A 27,314-nucleotide genomic window follows, 5' to 3' on the forward strand; every position below is an offset into this window, starting at 1 on the left:
ACGACTTGGCTGTTCTTGTGAACATAGGCATCATTAGAGCCAGAAATCATGGGGTGTCAGAGCTGGCTGGGTCCTCAGAGGCCATGTAATACAATTCCCTCACTTTATGGGTAATACATAGTGGAGTGGGATTTGAACCCGGTCCTCTGTGTCCAAACCCAGAGTTCTTTCCATTACACCAATGGCCAGGTTGTCTGGCCTCACTTCCCATGGAAAAGTGGTTTGAGCTGCTGGCGGGAGGCCCAAGCCCATCCTTCCTGCTGTATCACTCAGGATTTTGATTTCAGATGGCAAGGGAGTGGGCTGAATGGTGGAGGGGTGTGTGAACAGTTCTCTGAGCCAGGATGAACCTGGGGGCTCTTCTCATCCAGGTTGGCCAAGCTCTAAGTCTGCCAAATGGTGACCAGGAAGGCATCTTGTCTCTCAGGACTAGGGATACTGGTGGGTCACAGAGGCTGAATGCTCTCCTCCACCATGGTCACTGCTCAGGGGCCCCACGCTTTTCCTTGGTGGACTCACAAAGCAAAGTGAGCCCCAGAGTTCTGGGCTTTGAACTTGGTAGCTTGGCAGTATCCACAGGGCCCAGTGGCATTTGGCTTTATCTTCTTCTCACACTTAGCCTGCATCAATAGTCTTGTCCTGGGAATGCATAGAGATGGATCACCATGGTGATGGTCACCATGGAAACACTAGTAGCTAGTTCCTCTTCCCTCTTTTCAGCACTGGCCCTAAGGTCCTTTCCACTTCAGTGCTCGGGGGTGGAGGCTAGACTTCCAACAGTGGGCAGATGAGAAGGCTTGCTCAATCTTCCCTAGATGGCCTTAAAAATCCAGGCAAGTTCTTGTGTGATCGGGCTAGGCCTATCTAGAAGCAAAAGGATGATGAAGCTGGCCTCCACAGTGGGCTGTAGTGGGAAGGACACTAGCTTTGGGAATTGAAGAGGGTTTTGACCTATGTTGGCCTGATCTGCCACCAGATCACTGGGAAGGGAGTGGCTTCTGCTATCCAGATCCCAGATGGCCTGGACATAGGAGGCCCCGAGTAGGCCTGATGCTCACCAATGACCCCAGCCCTGTGACAGACAACATACTGTAGTGGCCAGAGCACTGGACTCAGAGTAAGGAAGACCTATCTGGATTCAAATCCTACCTCAAACATTAGCTGCAGGACTTTGGGCTAGTCACGTAACCTCCTGAGGCCTCAGTTTCCTCATCTGTAAAATGGGGTTGAACTCAATGACCTCTTCTTGCTCTACATCTATGATCCCCGTTCTTTAATTCTTGGCAGTTAGAAGATGTCCCACCCATTCTGCCTCTAATAATGACTATCTTTCTAGCTTCCCTCAGGACTACCCTTTAGCCCTTCCCCAGGGGGATACTTTTCCAAGCCTGTTAGAACTATAACCTTGCCTGCTCAATGTGTGATCTCATTTTTTAGGAAGGCACATAGCTAGGTAGCAGCAGAGCTGAGATTGCAATCAGGGTCTGTGGGCCTGAAACTGAAGGCTCTCCCCGCTACCATCGAACCCTCCTTGCCCTCTCTGTGTTAAGTACGAGGGTGGCAGCAGAATAGGGGACAGTCAGTGGCCCCTTGGATTCTGGGTGGGGAGGGAGGGAGGGACAGAGGGCAGAAAGGGAGGAGTGCTCCAGAGCTAGAGAAGCCCAGAATCCTGAGGGTGGTCCAATCTCTTTCCTCCCCAGCTCCCTGGAGGCCCGTTTCTTCACCTATGGCATCCTGTTTGGCTGTGGGAGTTCCTTCGCTTTCCAGCCTTCTCTGGTCATCCTGGGCCACTACTTCCAGCGGCGCCTGGGCCTGGCCAATGGGGTGGTAGCTGCTGCCAGCAGCCTCTTCTCCATGTCCTTCCCTTTCCTGATGAAGATGCTGGGAGAAAAGATCAAGCTGGCACACACCTTCCGGGTGCTCAGCATCTTCATGTTCATCCTCATGTTCCTCTCACTGACCTACCGGCCCCTCCTGCCCACAACCCACAATTCCCGGGCTAAGCTGGGCCGGAGCCTCCGGCAACAGTGCCTGGGCCACTTAACCAACTACTGCAACATGAGGGTCTTCTATCACAGGACCTATCGCATCTGGGCATTTGGCATCGCCACTGCAGCTCTGGGCTATTTCATCCCCTACGTGCACTTGGTGAGCCGTCTCCCTCCATCTCATTCAGCATACAGGCTGGCAGAGCAAGGGTGCTGTCCCAGGTTGAGCCAGAAGAAAGGAGTCAGGGCTGAGGTCAGCATGGGAGGGGACAAATGGAGATTTAGGGAAGGACATGTTTGCTGGCTGCTGGGATTTCAAAAGCTATCAAGGAGAAGGGGGAGATGTGTCCTACTGGGCCAGAGAGGGCAGAGCTAGAGGCACCAGGTACTGTACAATCAGCTGGCCCACAGTGGAAGGAGTGGCCTCTGGAAGTTGTGAGGTCCTTTTCTTCACTAGCCATCTGCAGGGGGAGGCTGGATGCATTCAAGGGCACTCCTGCTCGGGTAAAAGTTGGCCCAGATGGCATCTGAGGTCACTACCAGATTGATGAGAGAAAGGAGCCAGGGCTGAGGCTGGAGGATCCCAGGGGAAAAGAGTGAAGGAGACTGGAAGAAATACCCATCCTATACTATCCCTGACCTGTAGCATGGCTCCTGGTTCCCTTCTCCCATTCGTGCCTTAAAATGAACCCAAAGTGCATCCAAAAGACCAGAGGTGGGGAGTGGGGTAGGATAGAAGGATAGGACCAATGCTTCAGAAGCTGTCCTGCAATAAGGGCATTTCCCCTCAAGAATACATGAGCCTGGGGAACTTGGTGCCAGGCTGTAAGTGTGCCAGGAAGGAGGATGCTTTCCCTGGAAGGCCAGGTGGAGGCATGCCAATCAGTTGACCATAGCTTCATCTGGTTTCTTTCTTCCTCTCGGGGGTGGGGTGTGCATTTCAGATGAAGTACGTGGACAAGCAGTTCACCGGGGAGAAGAAGATCAAGGACACCTGGGTTCTCTTGGTGTGTATCGGAGCCACCTCAGGCATTGGCCGCTTGATGTCTGGCCGAATTAGTGACTCCATTCCAGGCCTAAAGAAGATCTACCTACAGGTGCCCAGTTGACCTTGCTCAGCAAGGAGGAATTAGGGCAGGCTGGGAGGAGCACGGGCAGGGAGGGGGTCTGAAGCCCACCCCCCATTTCTGGGGGCTGTCTATGGAGAGAGGGACAGTCCAAGGAGAGGCAGTGTTGCTAAGTGGTTAGAGCACCCCCCCTCAGCTGAAGGGATAGAGAGGGACCTTTCCGGGAACTCACCTATTCCCAACAGCCTAGAGAAAGGGTAGCCCCTCCTTGAAGCTTAATATCTGCTCCCCAGAGGCATCCCTTCCTACTGCACTCTCAAGACTGTCCTAGAAGACAACATGCTGGAATAGAAAGAGCCTTTGGATTCTGAGACAACAGACCTCAGTTTGAAATTCACTCTGCCTCTCTCTGTGTGACCCTGAGCAAGTCACCTTTCCTCTCTGGGCTTCAGTTTCCTTCTCTGTAAAATGGAACTCAATTTTATGGGCTATTTGGAGAAACAACCAAGAGAATAGATAAAAAATATTATATAAATGGAAGCTTGCTTGGACTTTACTTGGAGAAATAGTCCCTTATAACAAGAGAGCCCCCTGTGAGGTCACATCTATCACAGAATACAATGGGATCCATCTGCTTCTCTCTAGATTCTCATAACACCCTCCCCTGAGGATGGCAAGACAATGATTGATTGCTGTCAACATGATCATCATTATACTATTAACTCCTGCCCATATTGTGCTAGAAAGGAAATCAGATTACAAAGAGGAAAGTGTCTTGCCCAATATATTAATAAATAATTCATTTTTACAAAACTTTAAAGCACTTCCATCACATGACCCCATGTGCTCATTCAAGTATTATGTCCCCACTTTATGATGAGTATTAATTATGATATCGACATAATTGCCAGAATTCAATTATATGATTATAATGCAATATGTATTATAGCATAATAATATTAGACAGGCAGTGTCCCCGGGGAGGCTAGCGGCTCCACTCTCCTTGGAGCCAGGGAGATGAGCTCAAGCCCTGACCTTGACTGACCCCAGCCCTAGGATCCTGGGAGACTTCTGTGACCTCTCAGTCACAGGCATTCAAAGGGATTCTTCACCTTTTTTGTGTCCTGGACCCCTTCGGTAGTCTGGGGAGGCCTATGGACCCCTTCTCAGGATTATGTTTTTAAATGTGTAAAATGAAATATATAAGGTTATAAAAGAAACCAAATATAGTAAAATGGTTATTAAATTTGTTAACATTCATGAACCTCAAATTAAGAATCTTTGAGTCTAAGACTAGCATTTGCAAAATAGTTGCCAAACTGCATTGGTAGAGGGACTCTTCATACCAGAAGTTCCATTTAACTGATGAAATCCTAGGTACAGCCCCACCCCGCCCCCAAATAAAAGTATGCGAATGTTTGCCTCACAGCAATCTTGGAAGATAGTGTGTCCAAGGAGTATATTCTCATTATACATATAAGGAAACTGAGGCCCAGAGAAGGACAGTTACTTGCCAGTGGTCACACAGCCAGTGGATCTCCTCATCTCGTGGGGTTCCCATGAGATCAGGCTGGCTTGATACACTGGTCCCAGCTGCCAGCATGTACCTGATCCTGGCCTCTTTTCTTCCAAGTGAGGCCCGACTGAGGGAGGACCGGTCCTTTGCAGCAGTTGGGGGATGGGAAGCACTCGGCTCCTTGGCACTGGGGGTGGGGGGGTGGGGTGGGCACTGGGGATGCCCAGCCTAGGGCCAGCCCTGGACCACATGTGCCCCGCCTGGGAGGATTCTCGGGGTCTGCTGGAGCTGAGGTCTCAGTCTGTTCCAAGAGGGATGTTTCATCTTGGAACCTTGGCAAGGCCTCCCTGGAGGATGTTAAGAGGCCGCCAAACACAATGGGCCAGTAATTACACTCTTTAAAGTCAGTTAATGAGGCCTTTTGTGTTATATAATGATATTAACTCTTAATTGACCTAATGGGCTTGGCTGATAGGCACGTCTGTCCTTTCCTCACCTGGTATGCTGGCTGAATCCTGGCTGGGAGGTGAGGCTGCCTGGGTTCCCTGCCTAGCCTATGGGTCCAAGAATCCCTTCCAGAGTTTGGGGCCTTGAGAAGAGGGGAGCCCCCTGGAGACGAGGCAAGGGTCTTCCTGGAGATCCTCTGGGGCACCAAAGGGAGCCCCCAAGCTCAGCGTAATACCTGGCACATAGTAAGCAATTTTAATAAACGCTTGTTGACTGACCTATACCTGTGTGCCCTAGGGCAAGGCAGTGTGCTGCCCAGAAAAGCCACATACTCATCCCAGGTTGCAGCTAGTGGTGCAGTGGATTGAGCATGGGCTCTGGAGTCAGGAGCACCTGAGTTCAAATGTGACCTCACTTACTAGCTGTGTGACCCTGGGCAAGTCACTTAACCCCAGTTGCCTCCAAAATAGAAGGAATTTTAGCCAGCAGTCTAAAAGCACAGTACTTTCCCTTCGGTTTCTCTGCTATCCAGGCTAACCCAAAGACCTGAGATGAAAATGGCTTTTATTTTCCCTTAAGAAATCAGCGTGTGGCAGCCTCCTGGGGCAGCACACTGGGAGCCTCCCTCCCAAGGGCAGACGCCTTGAATGACAACCATATCCACAAGCACTTTGGGCCCTTATTAAGAGCTAGGCAGGCAATTAGAACCAGAAGCTTCTCACTGCTCCGAGGAACCTCAGTTTATCTGGTCTCCCTGCCAGCAGCTACCTGAATCTTCTCTAGTAATAATAGCATTTAGGGAACACTTGCAAGTTGACTCATTTATCCTCCCGCCAACCCTGGGAGGTAGGGGCTATTATCATTCCCATTTTACAGATGAGTAAACTGACACACACAGAGATTAAGTAACTTGCTCGGAATACCATAGGTAGTGTATGAGGCTGGATTTGAATTCTGGGCTTCCTCACTCCATGTCTGGGGCTCTAGTCACTGCACCACCCTTGCCTCTAAAGCCTTCCTGAAAAGCAAATGGTAGAATGGCAAATCCTTGGGGCAAGGTTGTTTCACATTTTGTCTTTGTTTTCCAGTCTAAAAGGATGCCTGGCACAGGGTAGGCATTGGTAAATTGAAAGCCTACACTTGAGTACTTCCAGGGACAGAGAGCTCACTCCTTTGTAAGAGGCACCTCACTCCAGGTCGGGGCACCTGTAATTATCAGAAGGTCGCTCATCTATATAAAGTTAGAATCTTCCTCTCAAAAGATCATTGACTTAGATCTGGAAGCGAACTTAGAAACCACTGAGTCCACCTCCCTCACTTTACAGATGAGAAAACCAAGGCACAGAGAGGTTAAGTAAGTCACCCAGGGTCACACAACTCAGGAGTGTCTGAGGTGGGATTTGAATGCCCATCTTCCTGACTCTAAGGCCCTCGCTGTCACCTACACTATTTGATCTCATAACTAGAACTCATCGCTTCCATCTCTGCCCTTGATGCCCAAGAAGAACACATTTTCTTTGCTATTCCACAGACCTTCAGATGCCAACTTCATCTACAATGGCCCCTCAAGTTCTCTTTTTGCCAAGTTACACATCCACAACGAAAACAAGCAGCCCTCTGGCATGGCGGCCATTGCTCTCCCTGGCTTGGTTGTCTTCCTCTAGAGACGTATTCTCTAGTATACCCATAAATAAGGTGCCCAGAATGGAGCACAATACAGTAGATGTGACCTGACCTGGGCAAAGGGCAATCACTCTCTTTCTGGCTCTCTCTCTCTCCTCTGGTTCTCTCTGTCTGTCTTTCTCCATCTCTGTCTCTGTCTCTCTGTCTCTGTCTCTCTCCACACTTCATTACGTTCATGCAACCTAAGGGAGAGTTCCTGGTCTGGGGCAGTCGAATCTCTTTTGACTCATATTGTGCTAACAGTTAGTCTCCTAATGCCCTCCAAATATTTCTCACACAAACCACCCCCATCTTAGATTTTGCTCTGGGGACATTCTGTTCAGCTTAAAAGCAACGTCAGACCAAGCAACCTTCCTTGTTTTGTATCATGGCCCTGGCCTCCTTGGAGGTCTCTGCAGTTACCAACTTCCATACGAGGCTCCCAGCCTCAGCCAAAGCCAAGAGGAGAGGGTCCTGGGAGCCCGACTGCCCAAGATAGGCCAGAGGGGCTCTGACCAAGAATGCCCACTGGGGCAGATATTGCTCATGCCAAATCTCTTTGGGTTTGTTTCCAGCAAAGGGAGCTTGTGGGGCCCCTGGTACTTTTTCTATCCTGCTCTAGAAGCCAGGAGAGCCAGCCCATATCTCCTGGGAAAGAGCATGTCCTGATGTAATGCAGACTAGAGCCCAGATATACTAACTCGCCTTGAAAAACAGCGGCCCCCCCCCCCCAAATATGCCTACAGGACATGTGCACCTTGTCCAGAGAAGCCCTTATGATCAAATGAGATAACACATGTAAAGCAATTAACACAGTGCCTGGCACATAGTAGGTGCTTCATAAATGCTTATTTCCTCCTTTCCTCTCTCATTTGTCACTCAGAGGACACATTCATAGAGCCATAGAATGGGAGGAACTTTAGAAGCCAGTAGAAAGTCAGGGCCAGTGAGGAAGACCTTGGAGGGTTCTGATCATTTGTCAGGGACTCCATATGGTCCTTAGCTATCTGTGCTGCCTGACCCGGTTCCTTCCTTCTTTCTCCAGGTCATCGCCTTTATGCTCCTGGGCCTAATGTGTATGATGATCCCTCTGTGCAAGGGATTTGGCGGCCTCATCGTGGTCTGCCTCTTCCTGGGCCTGTGTGATGGCTTCTTCACCACCATCATGGCGCCCGTTGCCTTTGAACTCGTGGGGCCCATGCAGGCATCTCAGGCCATTGGCTACCTCCTAGGCATGATGGCACTGCCCATGACCGCCGGACCCCCCATAGCAGGTGAGGCTGCCCACCCAGACAAAGTGCTTGTGGGGGAAGCTTCCCGCCCATTCAAGTGCCTCTACCTGGGACCCATTGCCATTTCTTACTGCACTATATGCTCTTAGACAGCCATGCTGGCACATGCTGGGAAAGCCCTTAGCAATTCCGCCATCTCAAGCCAAACCATGTTGGACTTCTAAGAAGCCAGGCTGTAGGGCACACCCAAAGCCTGTTCAACTAAAGTCCTCTTCCAATACCTCATCCTAGCCCAAGGGTAACCCTGGGATATCCGAGGCTATGCCAGGAGAGCATGGCAGAGTCAGTCTGATGAAGCACCAGGGGCCATGTGTTTGGGGTTCATTCCAACTTCTTCAATCATCTCAGGCAGGGCTGCCTTAGGACCTGCACTGGCAAAGGGAGGCAGGGAGCCCCCACCCAGATGAACTCTCCACTTCTTGAATGGCTGAATAGAGGAAGCCTGGGCTTAGATTTAACTATTGGGGAGACAGAGCAGAAAGACAAAGGTGGAGGGGAAACTTGGTTATTCAATACACATGACTGAATAGCCAAAGCGGGTAGGGTGAGAAAGGCAGGACCTGGTTATATTTACTAATTATCCAATAGTAGACAGAGAGGCAGCCAGAGAGGAAACATGGCTAGGTATGCTTGAAGAGCAGCCTGCCTCTGATGCCAGCTCCTGCCAGACTGGAGCGACTGCCCAGCCTCGAACTGCCACCCCAGCAGAAACGCACCTAGCAATTTTTGCACTTGGGGCAAGCAGCACAAACCACAGCCTCAATTCTGGTAGAGGAAGAGATTCTGGAGTAGGAAGAGGAGGCTGCTGATAAGGCCACTGAGAGCCTCCTTGTTGGGGACAGAGTAATGTGGAGTGAAGTGGGTCTGGACAAGCAGTTTAACGTGGACATCGTGGTAGTTGTGGTGAGGGGAGAGGAAGCGCATATGTAGCAGCTTCCTATTTTATTCTTTCTAACCATGCATTAAGCCAAGCTGCTTCTACACCACTGAATGATTGAAAGCACCCTCAGAGCTCCCTCTAAATGTTAACATCCTAGTACAAGGTTCTCTTCACCTCACCCTAGGTGCATCTCCATCTCCAATATTGTTGGCCATATCTACTAAGGTATAGATGGGTAAGGACATGCATGGGTAGAGGGTATGCCCATACAGATGAAGTCACAGATCCTTTACATATTGAAATGACTTCTGAGGCTCTTTCTAGTCCTCAGGTATATGGGGGGATGGGAGGAGGGAATGCAACTAAGTGGCCTTCCGGGACCAGTACATTCATAAGTCTAGGATCCACTGATTTCATTATGGGTGTGTAACCATGTACACAGCTAATCTAGAGAGATGTGGGACAACCACAGCCTCTGGGTTACTGAGGCTCAGTGGCAACCTCCTGGTCTTTGACCAGGGCTTGTGGATCAGCCTCATCAGGGCAGGCAGGTGATCTCTTGGGTGGTATTAGGAGAAGGGGTGCAGCTATACCCCAGAGATTCCCTAGGACCATCCCTGGTATCCAAAGGGGCATTGCTGGTACCCTAGAGTGAGTAGCATGGGAAATGCTGCAGTGGAAAACAGCCTGGCAGGAGTTAAAAAACAGGACACCTTCTTAAAGTCCCCCAACAGAGCAGCGATATCAGAGCCCGAAGTGACCCTAGGGAGTGTCTTGTCCAAGCCTCTTGTCGTACTCAGACACAGAAGCAGAGCCCTTTCCAAGGATCTTAGGACATAGCATGTCCACACCACGAGGGCCCTTAGGATCCAGGCGGGCAGAGGTGTCAGGGATGTGGTCATTTAGGCCAGTACCCCTATCTTACAGAAGAAGAGCCTGGAGTGCAGATGGGGAAAAGGATTTTCCCAAGGAAAGGTTACAGTCAAGACTCAAATGCAGATTTTGTAACTACCAAGTCCCACGACAGACTGTCTAAGCTGGGAGGGATTTTAAAACAGAGAGCAGAGATGGTCAGGGCTAGGAAGGATGTTATCACATAGAGAAATAGTATGGGGTAGTGGGTAGAGCTCTAGACTTGGAGAGCCCAGGTCTTCCTAGCACACTTCTTCTACACTTTAAATGGGGGCCCAGGGATAATACAGATGGTGTCTTGAATGGTATCAGGAAAGAGTGTGGGCCCTGAGAGGGGACAGGAAGCCATGATGGAATTTCTTCTTCACCATAGGCTCTGCTATAAGCCATGCTACTTAATCTGGCCCTACTAGGCCACTGCCCCTCTCCTAAGGAAGATGAGCACTTATGAAGTTCCTACTATATACCAGGCACTGTGAAAGCACTTTCCAAACAGTATCTCATCTGATGCTCACAAAAACCCTGGAGTGGGATGGTGATTTTATCCCCATTTTGCAGTTGAGGAAACCGAGGCAGACAGAAGTTAAGTGATTTGCCTAGAGTCGCACAGGAAGTGCATGTGATCAGATTTGAGGAAGAGAAGATCAACTCTTCATGCCCTGGCAGCTGGGGGGGGCAGGTAATGAGCAGATGTTACCAGAGTGCCCACAGCTGGCCTCCAGCTGCCAAACGGTAGAACTCAGAATGCTCCTCAGAAGCCGTGACACAGGTGCAAATGCAATCAGTTCTCAGTTCACTAGCTGCTAGTACCTGGTCTAGAACTGCTCCCCTGCCCTCTTAGAACATTTTGTTACCTATAGACGAGCACCAGCAAGTTATTGTACAAGTGGAGCAGTCAGGCCTCCATCAGGCTGGAGAGGGATGGAAATCACAAGGTGTTTCTAGATCACTTGTTTGCTCCACTTCCTGGCTGATCCTGCCAGCCCTCCTCTCTAACGCCTGGAAGCTGGCTCTGCTGTCTGCCCTTTCATGAATGGAGGAAAAGGTTCATGGGAGCAGGAGCTGGCCTGCCTCTCCAAGGCCGTCTTATCCCTTCCCCTCATCATACAGAGGGGATACTGAGGCCCAGGTACTGGCCCATCACATAACTTCCATTTCACACTGGAACTGGTACCAACACCAGTCTCCCTCTGGGAGAACTTCTCCCTTTCAGTTCCTTCTTGTCTGGAGCGATTGACATGAGCTTTTCTAGGCAGTTCCCAAATTGTCCAGTTCTATCACCACTCTGGCTCTCACATTCCTCATTTTACAGATGAGGAACTGGAGACACAACACAGAGATTGAGCGACTTGCCCAGGGTCACATGGCCTCTGAATATCTGCAGTGGGATTTGAACCCAGGTCTTCCTGACACCAAGTCCAATTCCCTAAACTATGCTGCCCCTTTCTAAGATCCTTTCCAGCTCTGACAATCTATGCCATGTGTTCAGAAGTTGTACTCAGTTCTTCCATTCCTTGTTAAGGCCCTCCCAGCTCTGCCATTCCCCATTCCAGGATCCCTCCCAGCTTTGCCATTCCCCATTCCTAGGTCCTTCCTAGAGGACACTTGGTATTCTATACATCCTATGCACTCACAAGTCAAACTTTCTGCCAAGGCACTGGTTTTACATGGAATCTGAACAAATAACATGGCTCCTTTGGGGAAGAGACAGAGGGCTCACAGGCACCTGCCAGGCAGAAAGCCATATCTCTGTTGGATTTTGCAGGTCTCCTCCACAACTGTTTTGAGAACTACCATGTGGCCTTCTACTTTGCCGGCGTGCCCCCCATGATTGGAGGCATAATCCTCTTCTTTGTCCCACTGTTCCATCGGAAAACGCCCAAGAAGCAGGAGATAGATTCCAGCAAGGACAAGATGCTGGCCTCAGACACCATCATGAATGGAGAGCTGCTGCCTGGGGTGCCAACCACAAAGGCTCACATCTAATGCCCTGTCCCCTCTCCCCCATTGCTGCCTCCCCCTGCCATTCGCCCTCTGGCCTACAGAACCACTCCCTCAGCCCAGTCCTGGGCATTTCCTGCACCCTGTTGGGTGCTCTGTGTTCATTAGCCAAGCTCTCCCCATTTAATGCCTTGTATCTTTCCAGTGCCATGAGATGGAAAGCATCTTTGGTGGTTTTTCTCTTGCCTTTTGGACTCTCCCCAGGGATTTTCTAATCTCCCAGTGAAGTTGAGGAGGTGTGTTAACATCCTGACCTCAGCTTGGAGGCCACCAGTGGAAACCAACTTCTGACAGTGGTCCCTCTGCTCCCAGAAGCCTTTGGGGCAGATCCAGGTCCCAGAGTGCTGACAAGTTAGTCACCCACACAGTCCGTCTATCTTTGGGAGTAGTAGGGGAGGAACCAATTCAGATGACATTGAATGCTAGAGGATCCCACAGCTCTCCTCAAGCTATCAAGAGCCCCTTACCAACGGGAAGCTTCTATGGTTGGCTATCCATCCCCTTTCCCTTGGAGGGAAAAGAGTTGCTTCTTCTTTCTCCTGCTACTTGGCTTCTTCCCTCCTTTCTTCCTCTGTTTCTTCTTGTTACAGGGTGCTGGGACAGAGGAGTGAACCAACCAACTAACAAGCATCTATTAAGTGCCAGGAACTGTTCTAGGTGCTAGGCCATGCCCTTCCAAGTACAGGGTGGTCCATCTCGTCCCGTCCCACCAGCACCAAATCCACTCAGTAACATACATGGCTCTGTGTGGACCAAGACCAGTGACAATAGAGGCTGATCCCCTCTTTTGTTTTCCCTATATACGGAATGAGGGGGCATTGGACTTCCTTGTATCTCTGAGGTTTCATCCAGTTCTAAATCTTTGAATTCCACAAACCACATTTTCCTGAGGTGGGGTGGGGATAGCTTGAGTTTCTCCTCTTTGACTGTTGATCCTCATGGATCCTCTGGATGCTAGGGTCTGAACTGAGTAGGGAGGAGAGGGCTGTGCTCCCGCCTTCCCTGCCTCCCATCTCAAGCTCGGCAATCCTTGAGCTTGTTGGGAGCTCTGTCACCTGCTGCCACCAGGGTGCTCAGCAAGTGAGGGAGCCTGGCTGTTCCAAACCTTTTAACATAGGCCTGCTATCCCCATTTGGAAACCACTTTATCCCCAGGCTGGACCCCTTCCATAAACATGCAGCAGAGGGAAATCCATAGTTGATTCAGTCCATGGCCAAACAGATAACTGACCTTCTCTAATCTAAGCTGACCTCAGAAACTGCCCCAGGTCCTCATGCCTCTCTCCTTTAGTTACTACAAGAAGCCCTGTGTACATAACTTTTCGCTCACAGCTGAGTCCTGTACCAACTCCGTTAAAAATGCAAAATCCAAGCCCCTGGTCATTGTCAAGTCCCTTCCCCTCTCTTGTAAAATGGGGGTACTGAACCAAATGAACTCTACAGTGTTTGGCAGCCCTGTCTAGGATCCTATCTCCAACTCTGTACTGGCAGGTCAGTATTATGGTCCCAGAGCTGGACCCCAGCCACCTGCAGAGAATGTCTGAAGCTAGAGGAGGTGAATGGGAGGGTTTCCTAGGCCAACTAAAGGGGCAGGAAGAAAGTTGCTGAGGGGGAAATTTATTTGCCTCCATCTGACCCCACCGCCACCCTGCAGCGCTCTGGGCTCCTCTGTTTAGGAGGTGGAAGGAGGGAGCTGGCATTTCCCCAGCAGTGAGGGGCGCCCAGGCGGGAGTCTGACCCTAGCTAATGCAGGCACAAAAGCTGCCAGGAATAGACAGCCCTGGCCCTGGCCTCTCTCTCTGAAGCAGATGCCAGCTTCTTGTCCCTGCCCGGGCCCTGGGCAGCAGTCCTGCTGAATACCGCCCCAAATGCCCCTGGTCTGAGAACAAAGGGAACCATCAGGGCCACTTGAAGACTTGCTCATTAGGCCCCTTCCCAGCCTCTCTCCACTTGGGCCTCTGGCCTCTGGCTTTGTGTCTTAATGTGTACATCTCTGTCCCCACACTGGCTGGGGAATGAGGGGCCCCTGGGGCCTTTGCCCCTTCTGCCCTCTAGGTTATGAGGGCAGGGAAGGGCCTTGGGGGCCCCTACAGATTTCCTTCTGGACCCTGGCTTGTCTGAAACAAAACCACTCAACCAAACATGGGAAAGAGACAATCCCACACTGAGGTGGTTTTCCAAACCATGAAGTTTTACTTTACAAACTGGCAGCTAGGAGGGCCTTGGCCAGGACAAGTGTTGGCGCCTAACTTCTTCCCAGTCCAGGGCCCTCAGCCCCTTTGGCTAGGTATCCCCCTCCCCCGCTCCTTTTCCGGCAGCCTGGTTTCATGGAAAGAACACTGGATTTGGAATCCCAGCTTTGTCACTGTGTAACCTTTAGAGTCCCTTCCCCTCTCTAGGTCTCAGTTTCCTCACCTTTAAAATGAGAGGGTTGAAGTAGATGATTTCTAAGGGCCCAAAATCTTTTAATCTGTAGCAACAGAGACATTCCGGGTCTAAAACCTGTTAAGCCTTGCTGAACTAGAAGGGTGGGCAGGGGAGGAATGAGAAAACATGGGGTTTTTGTTTTGAATGCTTGGAGACTTCCTGCCTACCAAGGGCCTTCTGTTTCTGCTTGGTAAGAAGGCAGACTTTCTGATACCTGTAACACCTAGGAACTTACCAGTAATGGCTGTTGGTAACTTAAGAGCAGCTCTCTGGCCATTTCTAGGCCCAGAGTCATCACTGAGAACAGTTTCATCCTACACCTGTCTCACCCTGACCCGTCCTCCACAGAGGGCCAGCTCCCTTGGCCTTCCCACTGACTAATGGGAAACATAGCCTTTGGTCAGTTTCTCCTGTTGCAGTTGGCTGTCTGGATGAACGACAGAAGGGCTGAGACCCCTCCCCCTGCCAATCAGCCAATGACTCCCAAACGTGTGCTTAAGGCCTGGGTCTTTTAGGAAAGTTGGCCACGGGGGCACTGTATTCACTTTGAGTCTAGTAGGTAGCCAGGATTTTACATGAAAGCTGGGCCACAAGCAGTAGGACAGGTTAGAAGTCACAGGGGCAGTGGAGGAGGCCTTCTGAGTCTTCCCCAGCAGAAAGCCAAAGCAGACCTGCTGCTCGGGGCCATGGACATCGAAATCCTGGAGGAGTTTGGTACAAATAAACAAATGTGCAAACTTTGCCTTGGTATGTGCACTGGCTCCCAGGGTGCAACAGGCTTGACCCTGTGAACAGCAGGAAGTTTGGCTTTGGGATGGAGGAGGCCACAGTCTTGTTTGAAATCCCCAAACCTGTATTCTCTGCCAGAGCGGAAATTGGAAATGGAGCCGTGCAGGGGGCTGGCTTGGGCGGCTTTGGATTGGATTCTTTCTTTTCAGCTCAGATGGAAAAAGTGGCTCCTTTCAAAAATGGAAACTCCGGGGGCGGCTAGCATAACATCATTCCTCTGGCCAGGTAGCAGCCCGAGGGGTCATGGGGTGGTGAGGAGGGCCCTCTCTCTTCCCGGATGGTGTTGGGATTGGTCAATAGTAAGAAAGCCACCATGACTAAGCCTTGGGCTCAGTGCCCTCAGATGGCCATTACTGCAAAGGTCTCCATATACCTAGAAACAGGGGCCACTTTCAGTTCGGCTAAGAATTTTTTTTAACTTTTTAAAAAAATGTTTTCAACGAGCATTTATTTTCTCTTCTACCTTCCCCTACCTTCACTGAAAGTTGTTAATGGTTGAATATATTGCCCACTCCCGGGGCGATCAGAGGATCTAGGGAGAGGGTGATGTTTAAGGAATGATTTGCCAGTGGTGGTATTTTAGGCACTTGGAAGGGAGTGATGTGGGGGAGGTGGGCTTTGCAATAACCCACGAATCAAACCTTGCATATAACAGCACAGGACAGAGAGTCAGGAGACCTGGGTTTAAATCCCATCTCTGCCACTTACTGGTTATATGACTGGGCAAGTCCTCTCTGGGCCTCTGTTTCCTCATCTGCAAGATGGTCACTAAGGTCCCCTTCGGTGCTAACATTTTATGCTCCCCCTGAATGAAGGATACCAACCCAGGCATCCATTTCTTTAAGCTCTGAAAGACGGAGTCCTGGACAGGATCGAGAGGTCACCACTGCTGTACTCCTTCCCCTCCCCACCTCCAAGCAGCACAAAGAATACAGAGGAGGGTTTACTGAAAGGCAGGAGACACATGCCTCATCACCCTGCTACCTGTACTGCTGAGAAAAAAGCAAAGCCTTAGGAGGTTTTCCAATTCATGCTCCCTGCAGGGTAATGTGGTTTCTTGTCGGACCCTGGTGCCAGACTAATTTTGCCCTCCACCCCCCAGCTCTGCCTGCCGGGGCTCATTACTCAGCCCCAACACCTAACTCCCAGTTACCACCCAAGGTCATAGGCTGCTCCCTGGCCTTGCCCCAAAACCAAGCACTCACTTCCACCCCACCCCTCCGAAGCCCCCAGGTCTTAGCCTGTGTTTGATCACCCCAAATCATTAGATTTCAAAGCTAGTGAATCCCCTCATTTTTATGAGCATTTTCTCTCCCCCCTTTCATCTCTGGGAAGGCAACAGACCTGCCTCCCTCACATGGTTAACCTCAGTTGCTGGCTCCATGGAGAACTGTAAGAAAGGGGCCAGCACTCAAGGGGTTAAAGGATGCCTTTGGGTGAAGGCTTGGTATCTCAGATCTCTTCTGACTGGTAGACATCCCTGGAAGGGGGACAGATACAGGACCAGGACTGCTGTAGGACAGAAGGTCAGAGGGACCATTCAACAGTCAGAACTGAGGCTAGAGGGAGGCCCTGAGCCTGAGCCTGGATTCTTCTAGGGAGGGCTAATATCTGCATGTCCTGGCCTACAGCAGGCCCACGATCACTCTCAAGCTTGCCTGCCCTTGGTCTTGTGCTCACCTCAGCCTCTGGAATTACCCCTGGCCCTCACCATTCTGCTGGCTTCATAGTCTGGCCTAGTCCTGCCTGGTCCATCATCTCCAGAAGCAGGCTGCCTTCTTATGAGCCTTCAGGGCTCCTGTCTGCTTCTCCCTCCTTCAGGCTTTTCCTCCAACAGCAAAGCCTGAGACAAAGACTCTGGTGGCCCTAGAATTCCCTCTGCCTCTCACCCGACCTGAGGCCGTTGGGCCGGCCCCACTCAGAGGGCCACCATGGTCCCCTGCTCAGCTCCCCTAGAGTGCCAGCCCGGCCTCCATTCCAGAAAGGGCCAGGCCACAGCCTTCCCACTACCATCCCTCCTGGGCCCTTTGTCTTGGGTCATCTCCACCTCTGCCAGCTAGTTGGCCTCCACACAAGTGGGACAAGCAGGCATCATGGGGGCAAGGTCTGCCCCATATGATAGCTCACCTGGCCTTCCTGGAAGCAGAGTTGTGTATCCACATATATTTTCCTCTTTCTTCTTCAACTTGCTGTTACAATTTGCCGAGCTTTTCTGACATTGTTTGCAAAACCCAGCTGCTCACAAACTGGCCCTTTTCCTCAGCCAAGAGCTGCCCTTTAGAAGATTCTGAGATTATACTCGACACCTCTCAAGTATTGTATTAAAAGGTGACAATCCTTCTCCTGGTGCTCTGAACTTTGTGGGGATGTGAGATGGGTGACCATGGGGGACCAGCAAGCTGCCTCAAGAAACTGAGAGCAGGGAAGTCCCGGGTGTGAATCAGTACAACCTTCCCCCTGTGTCATAATTCTGCAGTCCTGGGGACCATCACCCAGAAGGACAGGCCTGATACCCTACCCACCATGGAGGTGCTAGAGGGACATGGGCAACATCTGTTCCCTTCTCACAGCTATTTATATGGGTATAGACACAAGACACCCATCCCAGGAGTGGGTATGCAGGCTGCTGTCCAAGCCTCAAGGGAATTTCAGTGGGGTAGGGTTTCAACTCTATCCGGTCCTGGGTCATAGACCCCACCCACCCACCCAGCTGGACAACAGCTGCTGGGCAAGGCCTCCTCTCCTTCTTACTAGGGGCCAGAAGATTCTGAGCCAGCAAAACCCAATTCCCACCCCACCCACCCCTCCATTCTCCAACTCAGCTCATTTTATAGAAGGTTATGCAGAAGGGCAGTGACTGAGAATCACAAAGCCATCGAGCCCAACTCCTTCCTTTTACAGATGAGGGAAACTGAGGCACACAGAGGTGAAGGGACTTGTCCAGGGTCACACAGCTAGGAAGCGCCTGCAATTGGATTGGAATTCATGGTTTCCTGTCTCCAGGCCCAACTCTCTCTCCATTGTTAGCTAGTTTTCCCGAGGTCATATAGCTAGGAAGCTGGGGAGCCATGATTCACACCCTTTGACTTCAGGGCTTTTCTCCCACCCCATACCTTAGAGAAAACATTAAGTCTAAGCCCAGGAAGTACTGTACCCAAGGCCACAATGCTATCCTACTCAGGCTCCAGCCCTGATGGAGAAGACAAGAGGCATCTCTGATGGTGATTTGGCTGGTGGGGGGAGGGTCATGCTAAGGTGCTGTACCCAACCCCTCAGCATGCATCTGGAGCCCCCCCAGTCTGGGGGTGGTAATGGTAAATTCATATGGAAGAAAGCATACTGGGCTAGGAGGCAGAAGGTAGAGGTGCATGGCCTGGCTCTGCCTCATGAGCTGGACCAAAGAGAAAAGGGGTCATACTGGTTGGGATGACCTCCAAGGTCCCTTAGAGCTCTGACATTCTAAGGGCCTGGGTACTGTGGGTGGATGGCTCCCAGCCCATCCTTCTGTTGCCACTCCAAGAATCCCAAATCCACTGCTCACTCCATGGACCCTACTCATCTTGGCCTTTATCTCCTTTCCTGGGCCCTCCCCTTCATTGTGTACCACTCAGATATGCTTTTCTGTCACTTCCCCCTTGATTAACATGGGACCTCTGGACCTAGGTTGGCCCCCAGTGGGAGGGAGAGAAAGGGATGTGCCCATTTTCACTGTCCCTACCCTAGGGTGCACTTGCAGCTAGCCTTCATCCAGGGAGGCTAGCCAAAGCTGGGGCTTCATCGGGGTCTGTGCTAGACTGGACCTTGGATGACAAATGCAGCATAACCCTAGGGCTGTCTAGTATGAGCCAGCAGAGGGCAACAGCAACACAGGTGGGATGGTACTCCTAAGCCTACCTAGGGGACTAGTTTCTCCAGGCCTCCAGTTTCCCCTTTGCTCCAGCAGGAATAGCATACTTGCCCCACTGTCCTTAGAAGGCTGATGAGAGATTTGTGAAAGTGTTTTGCCATCCCACTATGAGACATGGCTCCAGAGGCATTAATCCTCCACCCTCCCACTGGTGATAAGCCCTAGCCATGAATGGTGTGGGGGGGGTGTTGGGTTGGGGTGTAGGGAGGGAGGGGAGACAAACCCTCGCCCTGAATGCTATAGATGCTTCGGTTGAGGGCCTCCAACTTTTACCCATGGATGACAAGGATGGAGGAGAGGGGTATAGTCCCTAGCCATGGATGTTCCTGCTCTGAGAAGACCACAGACCCCAACTGTAGATGCTCTGGGAGGCCAACATACCATAGCCGTGAATGCCTTGGGCCTCCAAGGATGGATGGGTGATGGGGAGCAGGGATGAACCAGGGGACAGCCCTGAGCTGTGAATGTCCCATGGATGATGGGAGATGGGTGAGTGGGGCCAGGGTTGCAGTCCCTAGCCATAGATGGGGGTTGCAAAGAAGTAAAGGCCCAGATGCTAACTATGGAATCACCCAGCCACCACCTGTACCTTCAACAGCAGAGAGCAAACTGTGAAGAATGAAGTTCCAGGACAGCCCCTGATCCTGTTACTAAGAACCCAAGGACTAGCTGGCAAGGAAAGCTAGAATATCCAACAAAGCAGCCTGGCCTGGCCAGGATTGGGAAATGGGCCAGGCAGTCTTGCAGAGTTTGAGAAAGCAATCTGCCTGAACCCCATCACTCAGCCACCCTCCCCTCCATGCCTGCAGGGAGAGGGGCCAGACCATCCCCCCAGTCTGTGGCTCACATGGAAAGCAGGGCATTGTCTGGGAGAACAGAGGAAGCCTGTGAAGAGTACCCCCAAACACCTCCCCCACCCACTGATGCCTCCTTCAGGAACATGGCAAAACAGAACCTTGGAGGTAGAAGGGCCTGAGATGATTTAGACCCTCATCCCCCACAGTTGAAGCCTAACGATCAGCCTTGGGGATGGCTGGGAAGGGTGGGGGGGTTACCTGACCTATTTTCCCATTGATGGCTTTTTCTAATTTAGATCCTTCCTCCCATGCCTTTTTTCTCCTTACAGAGTAGATCAGTAACCAAGGCTGAAGCCTTGCAAATCATTTTCAAGAATAATTAGGAAGCAGGAGGGAAAGAATCATACAGTGGAAACAGCCTTCGATTTGGAGGCAGGGGACTGAGTTTGCTACCTCCATAAGCGATCCTGAGCAAGTCACTGACCTCCCCAGGCCTCAGTTTTCTCATATGTAAAATGAAGGGGTTGGAACTCACTTCCAGTTCTATGTGTGACCTTGGGCAAGTCACCTCCCATGTGTGGTCCAGGGCCTAGTTGCAGGGTTGAGGGAGACCGGAGGAGGGAGCTGGCCTACCCTAGTCCCTTAATTCTATGACTGGAGTCCCCAGCTCCAAGCAGCAGGGACCACTGGGAACCTTCCAAACAGGCAGACCTCTGCCCCCCAGATAGGCCTTCCCCACCAGGGGTGGGAAGCAAGCTAAGCAGCCTCAAAAAGACTTGGGCAACACCAGAGGCCCAGCTACTTGCACTGGCACCTGAGCCAGATCCTCCCACTCTAGCCCACTCACTAGCATAGGCAGAGTGAACCCAGCTCCCACCCAGCAGGAGATGGAGCCAGTTTTCCAGTGTTCCTTCCCTCCCCTCTCCCACCTTCTCCATTCTCTCAATCCTCTCCAAGTTGAAGTCTACCAAGGCAAGAAGAGAAGGCCAACCCAGGCAGGAGTCAGAGAAAGGACGAGCCCCAGAGGCTTGTCCCAAGGGTTGAGCAGCTGCTACTTCTCCTGGGAGCTGGTACTCTTTCTCCCCTGGTCACCCCAGGGGTGTGGCCAACACCACTTTCTTCCAGCACCCAGTGCTCCAAGCAGCTCACCTTAGGGGGATGTGCTCTCTCCCCTCACCCACAGTAGCCAGGGCTAAGTGCCCGCCAACAAGCAAATGGCTGGGGCTGGCCCCAATGTAGGTTGCCTACAGGCCCCAGAAGGAGACCTTGAGCTGGCTGCCTCCACTGACTTGCTATGAATGATACTATTCCTTGGTTGGGTCACAATGTCACAGATTCAGAGCCAAGAGGGACCTTAGAGGCCATCTGATCTCACCCTCTCACTTTACAGAGGAGGAAACTGAGGCCCACAATAGTAAAGTTACTGTGGTGGTGCTGTAGTTTGAACCCAGCCCCTCTAACTGGAAATCCAGAGTGCCCTTTCCTCTGTACCATCCCGAGTTCTAGCACCCAGAGCCTACTGAACAGACAGGGAAAGCAGCACCTGCCAAAGGAGAAGTCCTGGCGTGACCTCCAGGAAATGTGGAAAGAGGGGCAAACCCCCAGGGCAGGGCATTGAATCACTGCAACTGGAGTCACTGAGAAAGCAATGCCATCCCATCAGAGAGTTCGGGCAGGCAAGGGGGGCTCTTCATTTCAGCCCCAAGAGGGAAAGCAAGCAAGGGAAGGCAGATGGTAACAACTGGACGAGACCCAGCAACCTTTGCCCAAAGATAGCCCCATTCTCCAACGGTATCACCCAGTAATGGCACGGGGTGAGGGGGGCTGGGCAAAAGCCAAGGGCCTGGATATATAGGAGCCGTCTACTTCTCTGTCATCCAGTCCCTCCCTCACCTCTGTGCTCTCCCATCTGTTTCCTGTCCAGGATCCTGTCACTTAGCCTACTTCAGAGGGAGTCAAGATCTCCCACTCCTGGGGAAAGTATAAAGGCAAGAGAGGCCCCAGGATAGGTTTGGGAGGTACCTGCCAAGCTTTCCTCTAGGGCCTCCCACATGAAGCCAGAGGGGAGGGAGCAGTCTTGACAAACCACAGAAATTAGTGGGCCTCTGGGTCAGGTTTAGGCTTGGGAGTGGGTGGTAATAACTTGAGTCCTGATCAGCCTCAGTGGGGAGCAGGGAAGAAGAACTGCTGGATTCAGAGAGGATAGATTGAGGTCCTTCCTTGAAACTAAAAAGAAAACTAGGAATTTAAGGCTGGGGCACATTTAAGGATCCTTCTCTGTGAATGGCTAACAAGGCACCAGACTAGTCTTTGGACGGCAAGAAATAGCCATGGAATGTACGTAGACATACCTGTAGACTGGATGTTAACGGCCAGGATGTGCCTTGGAAAGAAGAGGTCAGGGGAAGGGGTCCTCTAACAGGCTTCTGTCAATGAACATGGTAGGCCTGAGAAGGCTGTTCCATTGGAGATGGCCACTGGACCCCTACACTGGAGAATAGGCAAAGGAGGCTGGATTTGGAGTCGGAGGGCATGGACCACATCTGATAATGTGAAGTTTGATACCAAGAGACAAATGTACAAGTCTTAGACTTGGCTTTAAAAAATCACTTTCCCAAGTAGAGGGAGGTGATTGCTGTAAGCTGAGCCCACTTGATGGGGATTCTTGTTCATCTCCAGATTAGACTAGATTACCTCCAAGGACCCTCCCAACACTGAGATTCTGTGAATGTTTATGTCATTGGGACTAGGACCAGGGCACTTCTGACATGACCCATCCACTTTCTCATTGGTTCATCCCCTAAGGACAAAATGCAACCCAAGGAATAGCCATCACCTTGCACATAGTAGATGGTCAATATAAAGGCTTGCTGAATTGACTTTAGTGCATACAGCCTAGGGAGCAATCTCAGCCTCTCCTCTCTGGGGCAGCCAGTGCTGGGAATGCTCCAGCACTTGGCTTGCTAATCACAAAAGGAGAAATCACATAGCAGAAAAAGCAGTCAGCTGGGCTTGAATCCAGGTGATACAACTTGCAGTAAAATCACCACCATCACCCCAAGCCTCAGTTTCCCCCTCTGCAAAATGAGGAGATTGGACAGGGGTTCTTAGCCTTGAGTCTGTGAACTTTTTTAAAAATTGCAATAACTGCATTTCCATATAATTCATTTCCTTTGTAACCCTAAGTATTTTACTTTATACATTTAGTAACATAATTCTGAGAAGGACTCTGTTGACTTCACCAGGGATGCCAGATGCTTGACACAGCAAGGGCCCCTAGCATGAGACTGGGAGGGAGAGGGTGCTTCTGGTTCTGATAATCGATGAGTGTAGTCACAGCCTCCCCCTTGAGAGGTAAGCAGCCTCAACATTCCAGGAATGATCCAACAGTGCTAGGCCACCCCAAGGCTGCGAGTCAGTATCCACCACTCTCCCCTCTGCTGGGATTTTAGGGGAATCTCAGGCTGGGCCTTGGGTGCTGAGGCAGAAGCTAAGGCTGGAGGCAAGCAGGTGGGAGAATGGACTGCTTCTTCTCCCCTCCCCCTCATACGGCGCTTGCTGTGGGTGGCTCTCATGGAAGGGGTGAACACTTCCAAGTTTCATGCAGGATTCTTTCTAGTTCAGTGGTTCTGTAAACATCTGTAACTAGTGAAATCCAAAAGCACTTAAACATCCTGCTGACAAAGCTCCCAGGCTTTGGGCAAACTCACCTTAATTACCCTTCTCTAGCTAGCCTCAGGTCAACTAGAAAGGAGCTCCAGGGTCCGGAGCCCAGAGGTGTCAAATGCACAGGGGCCCACAACACTCCCCAAAGTGGCTGAACCAGATTCAAATGGCATTGGCAAACTGTCAACAAGAGAAATCAAAATACAAATAAAACGTAGATAATCCATTTTACAACTAAGTCAATACTGTGTGTGGCCTGCATGGTCCCCTATGTATAGTTTTGGAGCACCCCACCCTGTTTCTATGTGCTTTGCCACCACTGACAAAGCAACCCTCATTTTCAAGAGGAAAAAGAAGTTAAGTGACTTACCCAAGGTCACAGAGCTTGCATTACCCAGGCTCTCCAAATTCCACTTCAGTACTTTCTCTACCATCATGCAGTTCAAAGGCAGGTGTCCCTTTCAACAAAGTAGTGAGTGTCCTTAAGCCCTGAGTCCTGGGGTGTAGAGTTCTAAACCCTTAGAAGGCCAATTAAGGAGACTTCTGAGAGGTGCCTGGCCCTTTGGGTTTTGTTGGGTCTGGCCCAAGGGCCACTTTGATAATCACTTCTCACCTTCAACTCCAAGGCCTTCTGGGAATTCAATACTCAACTCAGGAGGATGAACCGGTCACTGGCTGCCACCAGTTAGACACTGGTGACTGCCACTCCAGTCAAAGGGTCACCAAACTGTGGGGTACAGCAAGGGAAGAGGAGAGTGTGGTAAGGGGGAATGAGGGCATTCACTAGCTTCCCAGCAACCCTTTCCTCCAGTTCTGTGACCCCCACTTGTTTCTCCTTCCCCTCCCAGTTATCATTTTTCCCATTGACTAAAAGGGCCCTCCTTTGAAGAAATCAGTTGATGGGGAGTCTCTGTTGAGACATTCACAGGTTTTTCAAAGGCTGCCTTAACAGGCTTCTTTGCCAATTATCCGGCATTAAGGGTGGGATTATTTTATTTGCACCTGGTATATCTAATTATCTCCCCAACCAGATCCTGTTGAAATTAGGGAAGACTGGCCATAGGATGGACAAAAACTGTTGGCATAGTAACAAATCCTGGGTTCACTGATTTGACACTTCCTGGGTTTGGGTCTTGCTTTGGGGCCTCGTCACATGGGGTCATCTGGGACTTTTCAGTTGTCAGCAAGGCCAGGCTCTGTTCAGCTTCAGAGTGCCTAGGTCTGCCTCAGGGGCTCATTCTCCACAAACTGATAGGCTCCCCTGGAAGTCCAAGGGAAGTCATATGGTGACTGGCACCCCGGCCATATCATGGCCTTCCAAAAGGGTCTCAGAATCAAGGGTGCTGATTTTTCAATCTCTGAGCAACACTGAAAAGCACTGCTTGGGTCTATATCTGAGGTCAGGGCATCCCTCTGGTCACTGGCTGGCCTCTTCCAGCTCTCCGCCCTGTACAGCAGCCTATTTATTAAGCATAAAGCTCAGAGTTCCTGAATACAACTCCAGGGAGCAGCCAGCAGAGACAACAAGGTAGAATGGAAAGTGGACTGCATTTGGACCCCAAAGGCCTGGGTTCAAATCTTGACTCTGGACCCAAAAGGCCAGGGTTCACTACTTCCTAGGCATGTGACCATGGTCTTGTGACGTCTCTGGGCCTCAGTTTGCATAGCTATAAAATCGGGATTGGGCTGTATCTCTCAGTTACTGTTGTTCCAGCTCTAACTCAGCCAATCTTTATCCAACTCACTTCTTTTGCAATTCAGCCTGACCTCAAGGTGAACCTAGTCCTTTGGGAGAGTCAAGTTAAAAGGGATCTGTTTGGGCAGTAGTAGCTAGGGAATGTTTTTTCTTGGGTAAGCTGCTTACACAGGACCAAACTCTAGACTGTTTCCTTTTTGTTAAATAAGTCTTCATAATATGCCCCAAAAGGAGCACTGTTATTGTGTACACACACACACACACACACACACACACACACACACACACACACACACAATCCGTGTGTAAAAGTCATCTTTATCAGAGGCAAAATTAGCACCCGGGACTCCAAAATCAAAGTAACAAAGCCAAGATGGGAGAGGTGTGGCTGAGAAAAATTGGGGAGATTTAGTGGACTGGAATCTCCATGTGAGTCAATGGTGTGATTTGGAAGCCAAGTGAGCTGGTTGAGTCTTGTGGTGTGTCAAGGGAGCTGGTGCCCAAGACTGGGGATGTGATGATTCCTCTGTCCCCAGGCCTGATCAGAGAACATCTGGAAAATTGCATTCTCATCTGGGAACATTTTAGAAGGGCATTACTAAGGCTTTCTTGCATTATAAAAGGATGAGACCTCCTACAAGTCACAAAAGGGCAGATGTTGGCTTGATGTCAGGAGAAATCCCTAACAAAACTGACAAGGTGAATGGGCTGACTTGGGAGGAGACAGGCTCACTCACACTGGTGGTCTTCAAGCCAAGGCCACATTTGTGAAGGACAAACTGCCTATTTCTAGTGACTGTCAGTCAGGCTCAGTGGCCACTCAGCGCCAAAATGGGCCTCGCCTTGCCCCTTTCTGCTACATGTCAGTACTCCAGAGCATCCGGCTCTCACACTGTGCCGAGGAAGCTAAGCTGGAGGCTTGGGTGATTTCTAATCATGGGAGCATAGGACAGAACCGAAATAAGAAGTTTCAACTGAACATACCCAGCCAGTACGCATCCAGTCTTTTCTTGAAGACTTCCAGTTACAGGGATCTCATTACCCACCAGAGGAAGGCCAGTTCTGGATTGCTTAGATTCTTAGGAAGCTTTTCCTGACTTGAAGTCCCTCTTCCAGATGCTTAAAAATGTGTATGGCCCCACTATATGTTGTCTTCCCTAGGCTAAACATCAACTAGATCTCACATGGCACAGATTGAAGGCCCTTCACCATTCTGGTGGCCTGCCTCTGGACTCACTCCAGTTTGTGTTCAATTCTCCCTAGTCCTAGACACAATCTCTCATTAATTATACTACACTGTCGATTTCAACTCTCATGTCTAAGTGTTACTAACTCTATGACCTCAGGTAAATCACTTAACTTCCTTGGGCCTCAGTTTCCTGAATCTGCAGAGCACTGGATTTGGAGTCAGAGGACCTGGGTTCAAATCCTACCTCTGTTTACTACCTGTATAATGTTGGACAAGTCACTTAATCTCTCCGTGTCTTGGTTTTACTCATTTTGTAAAATGAGGGGGTAGTAGCTTTTAGGAAATGGTACAGTAGATAGAGGATTAGACCTGCATTCAGCAAAACGTAAGTTCAAATGCAGTCTCAGACACTAGCTGTGTGACCCTGGGCACCCCCGCTATCTGCCTCAGTTTCCTCATCTGTAAAATGAGGATAATAATAGTATCTACTGTATAGAGTTGTTACAAGGATAATGTTCTATATTTGTAAAGCACCTTGCAAACCTTAAAGTGTTAAATGGATGTTAATTATCACCATCATCATCATGACTATCTAGACATAATAAAATAGTACAGTGCTGTAAGAAATGAATACAAAGAATTCACAGAAGCATGAGAAGACTTGTACATACAGATACAGAACAAAGTAAGCAGAACCAAGAAAACAATATACCCAATAGACACAACAATGTACATGAAATACACCAAAAAAATCAAACCAAACAAAAAGCAAACAAACCCCAAAGCCACTCAAATTCAGTATGATTATGATCAAGCTTGGCCCCAGAGATGGGACGAGAAAAAGCACTTCCTTCCCTCTGCACACATGCCTCCCATTCCCTATGGATAATGTCACACTCAGTTATCGATTTGCGGAATCACCTGTATTTTCTTCTTTAATTTTTTTTTTTAATTTTTGGTACAAGGGATGCCTTCCTGGAGAGAGAAGAGTTGGATAGAGAGGAGGGATATGTTTGGAAATTAAAGTTATTTTTAAAACTAAAAAGTCAGTAAAATTTTAAATGAAAGGATTAGACTAG

General features: G+C 50.3%; 1 protein-coding gene across 2 annotated transcripts in view; it reads left to right on the plus strand.

Annotated features, from left to right (window-relative positions):
* The window catches only part of SLC16A2 (solute carrier family 16 member 2), a 99,722-nt gene extending 82,401 nt beyond the window's left edge, over positions 1 to 17,321 (plus strand). For both annotated transcript variants that reach the window (XM_072626013.1, XM_072626014.1), the window contains 4 exons: positions 1,701 to 2,148; positions 2,933 to 3,085; positions 7,726 to 7,954; positions 11,530 to 17,321. In XM_072626013.1, coding sequence (XP_072482114.1) covers positions 1,701 to 2,148; positions 2,933 to 3,085; positions 7,726 to 7,954; positions 11,530 to 11,750 — 1,051 coding nt within the window. In that variant the 3' untranslated portion in view covers positions 11,751 to 17,321. The remainder of the gene's footprint in view (positions 1 to 1,700; positions 2,149 to 2,932; positions 3,086 to 7,725; positions 7,955 to 11,529) is intronic.
* Positions 17,322 to 27,314: the final 9,993 nt, after the last annotated feature.

The sequence above is a fragment of the Notamacropus eugenii genome, chromosome X, assembly GCF_028372415.1.
Source record: "Notamacropus eugenii isolate mMacEug1 chromosome X, mMacEug1.pri_v2, whole genome shotgun sequence".
Lineage (NCBI taxonomy): Eukaryota > Metazoa > Chordata > Mammalia > Diprotodontia > Macropodidae > Notamacropus > Notamacropus eugenii.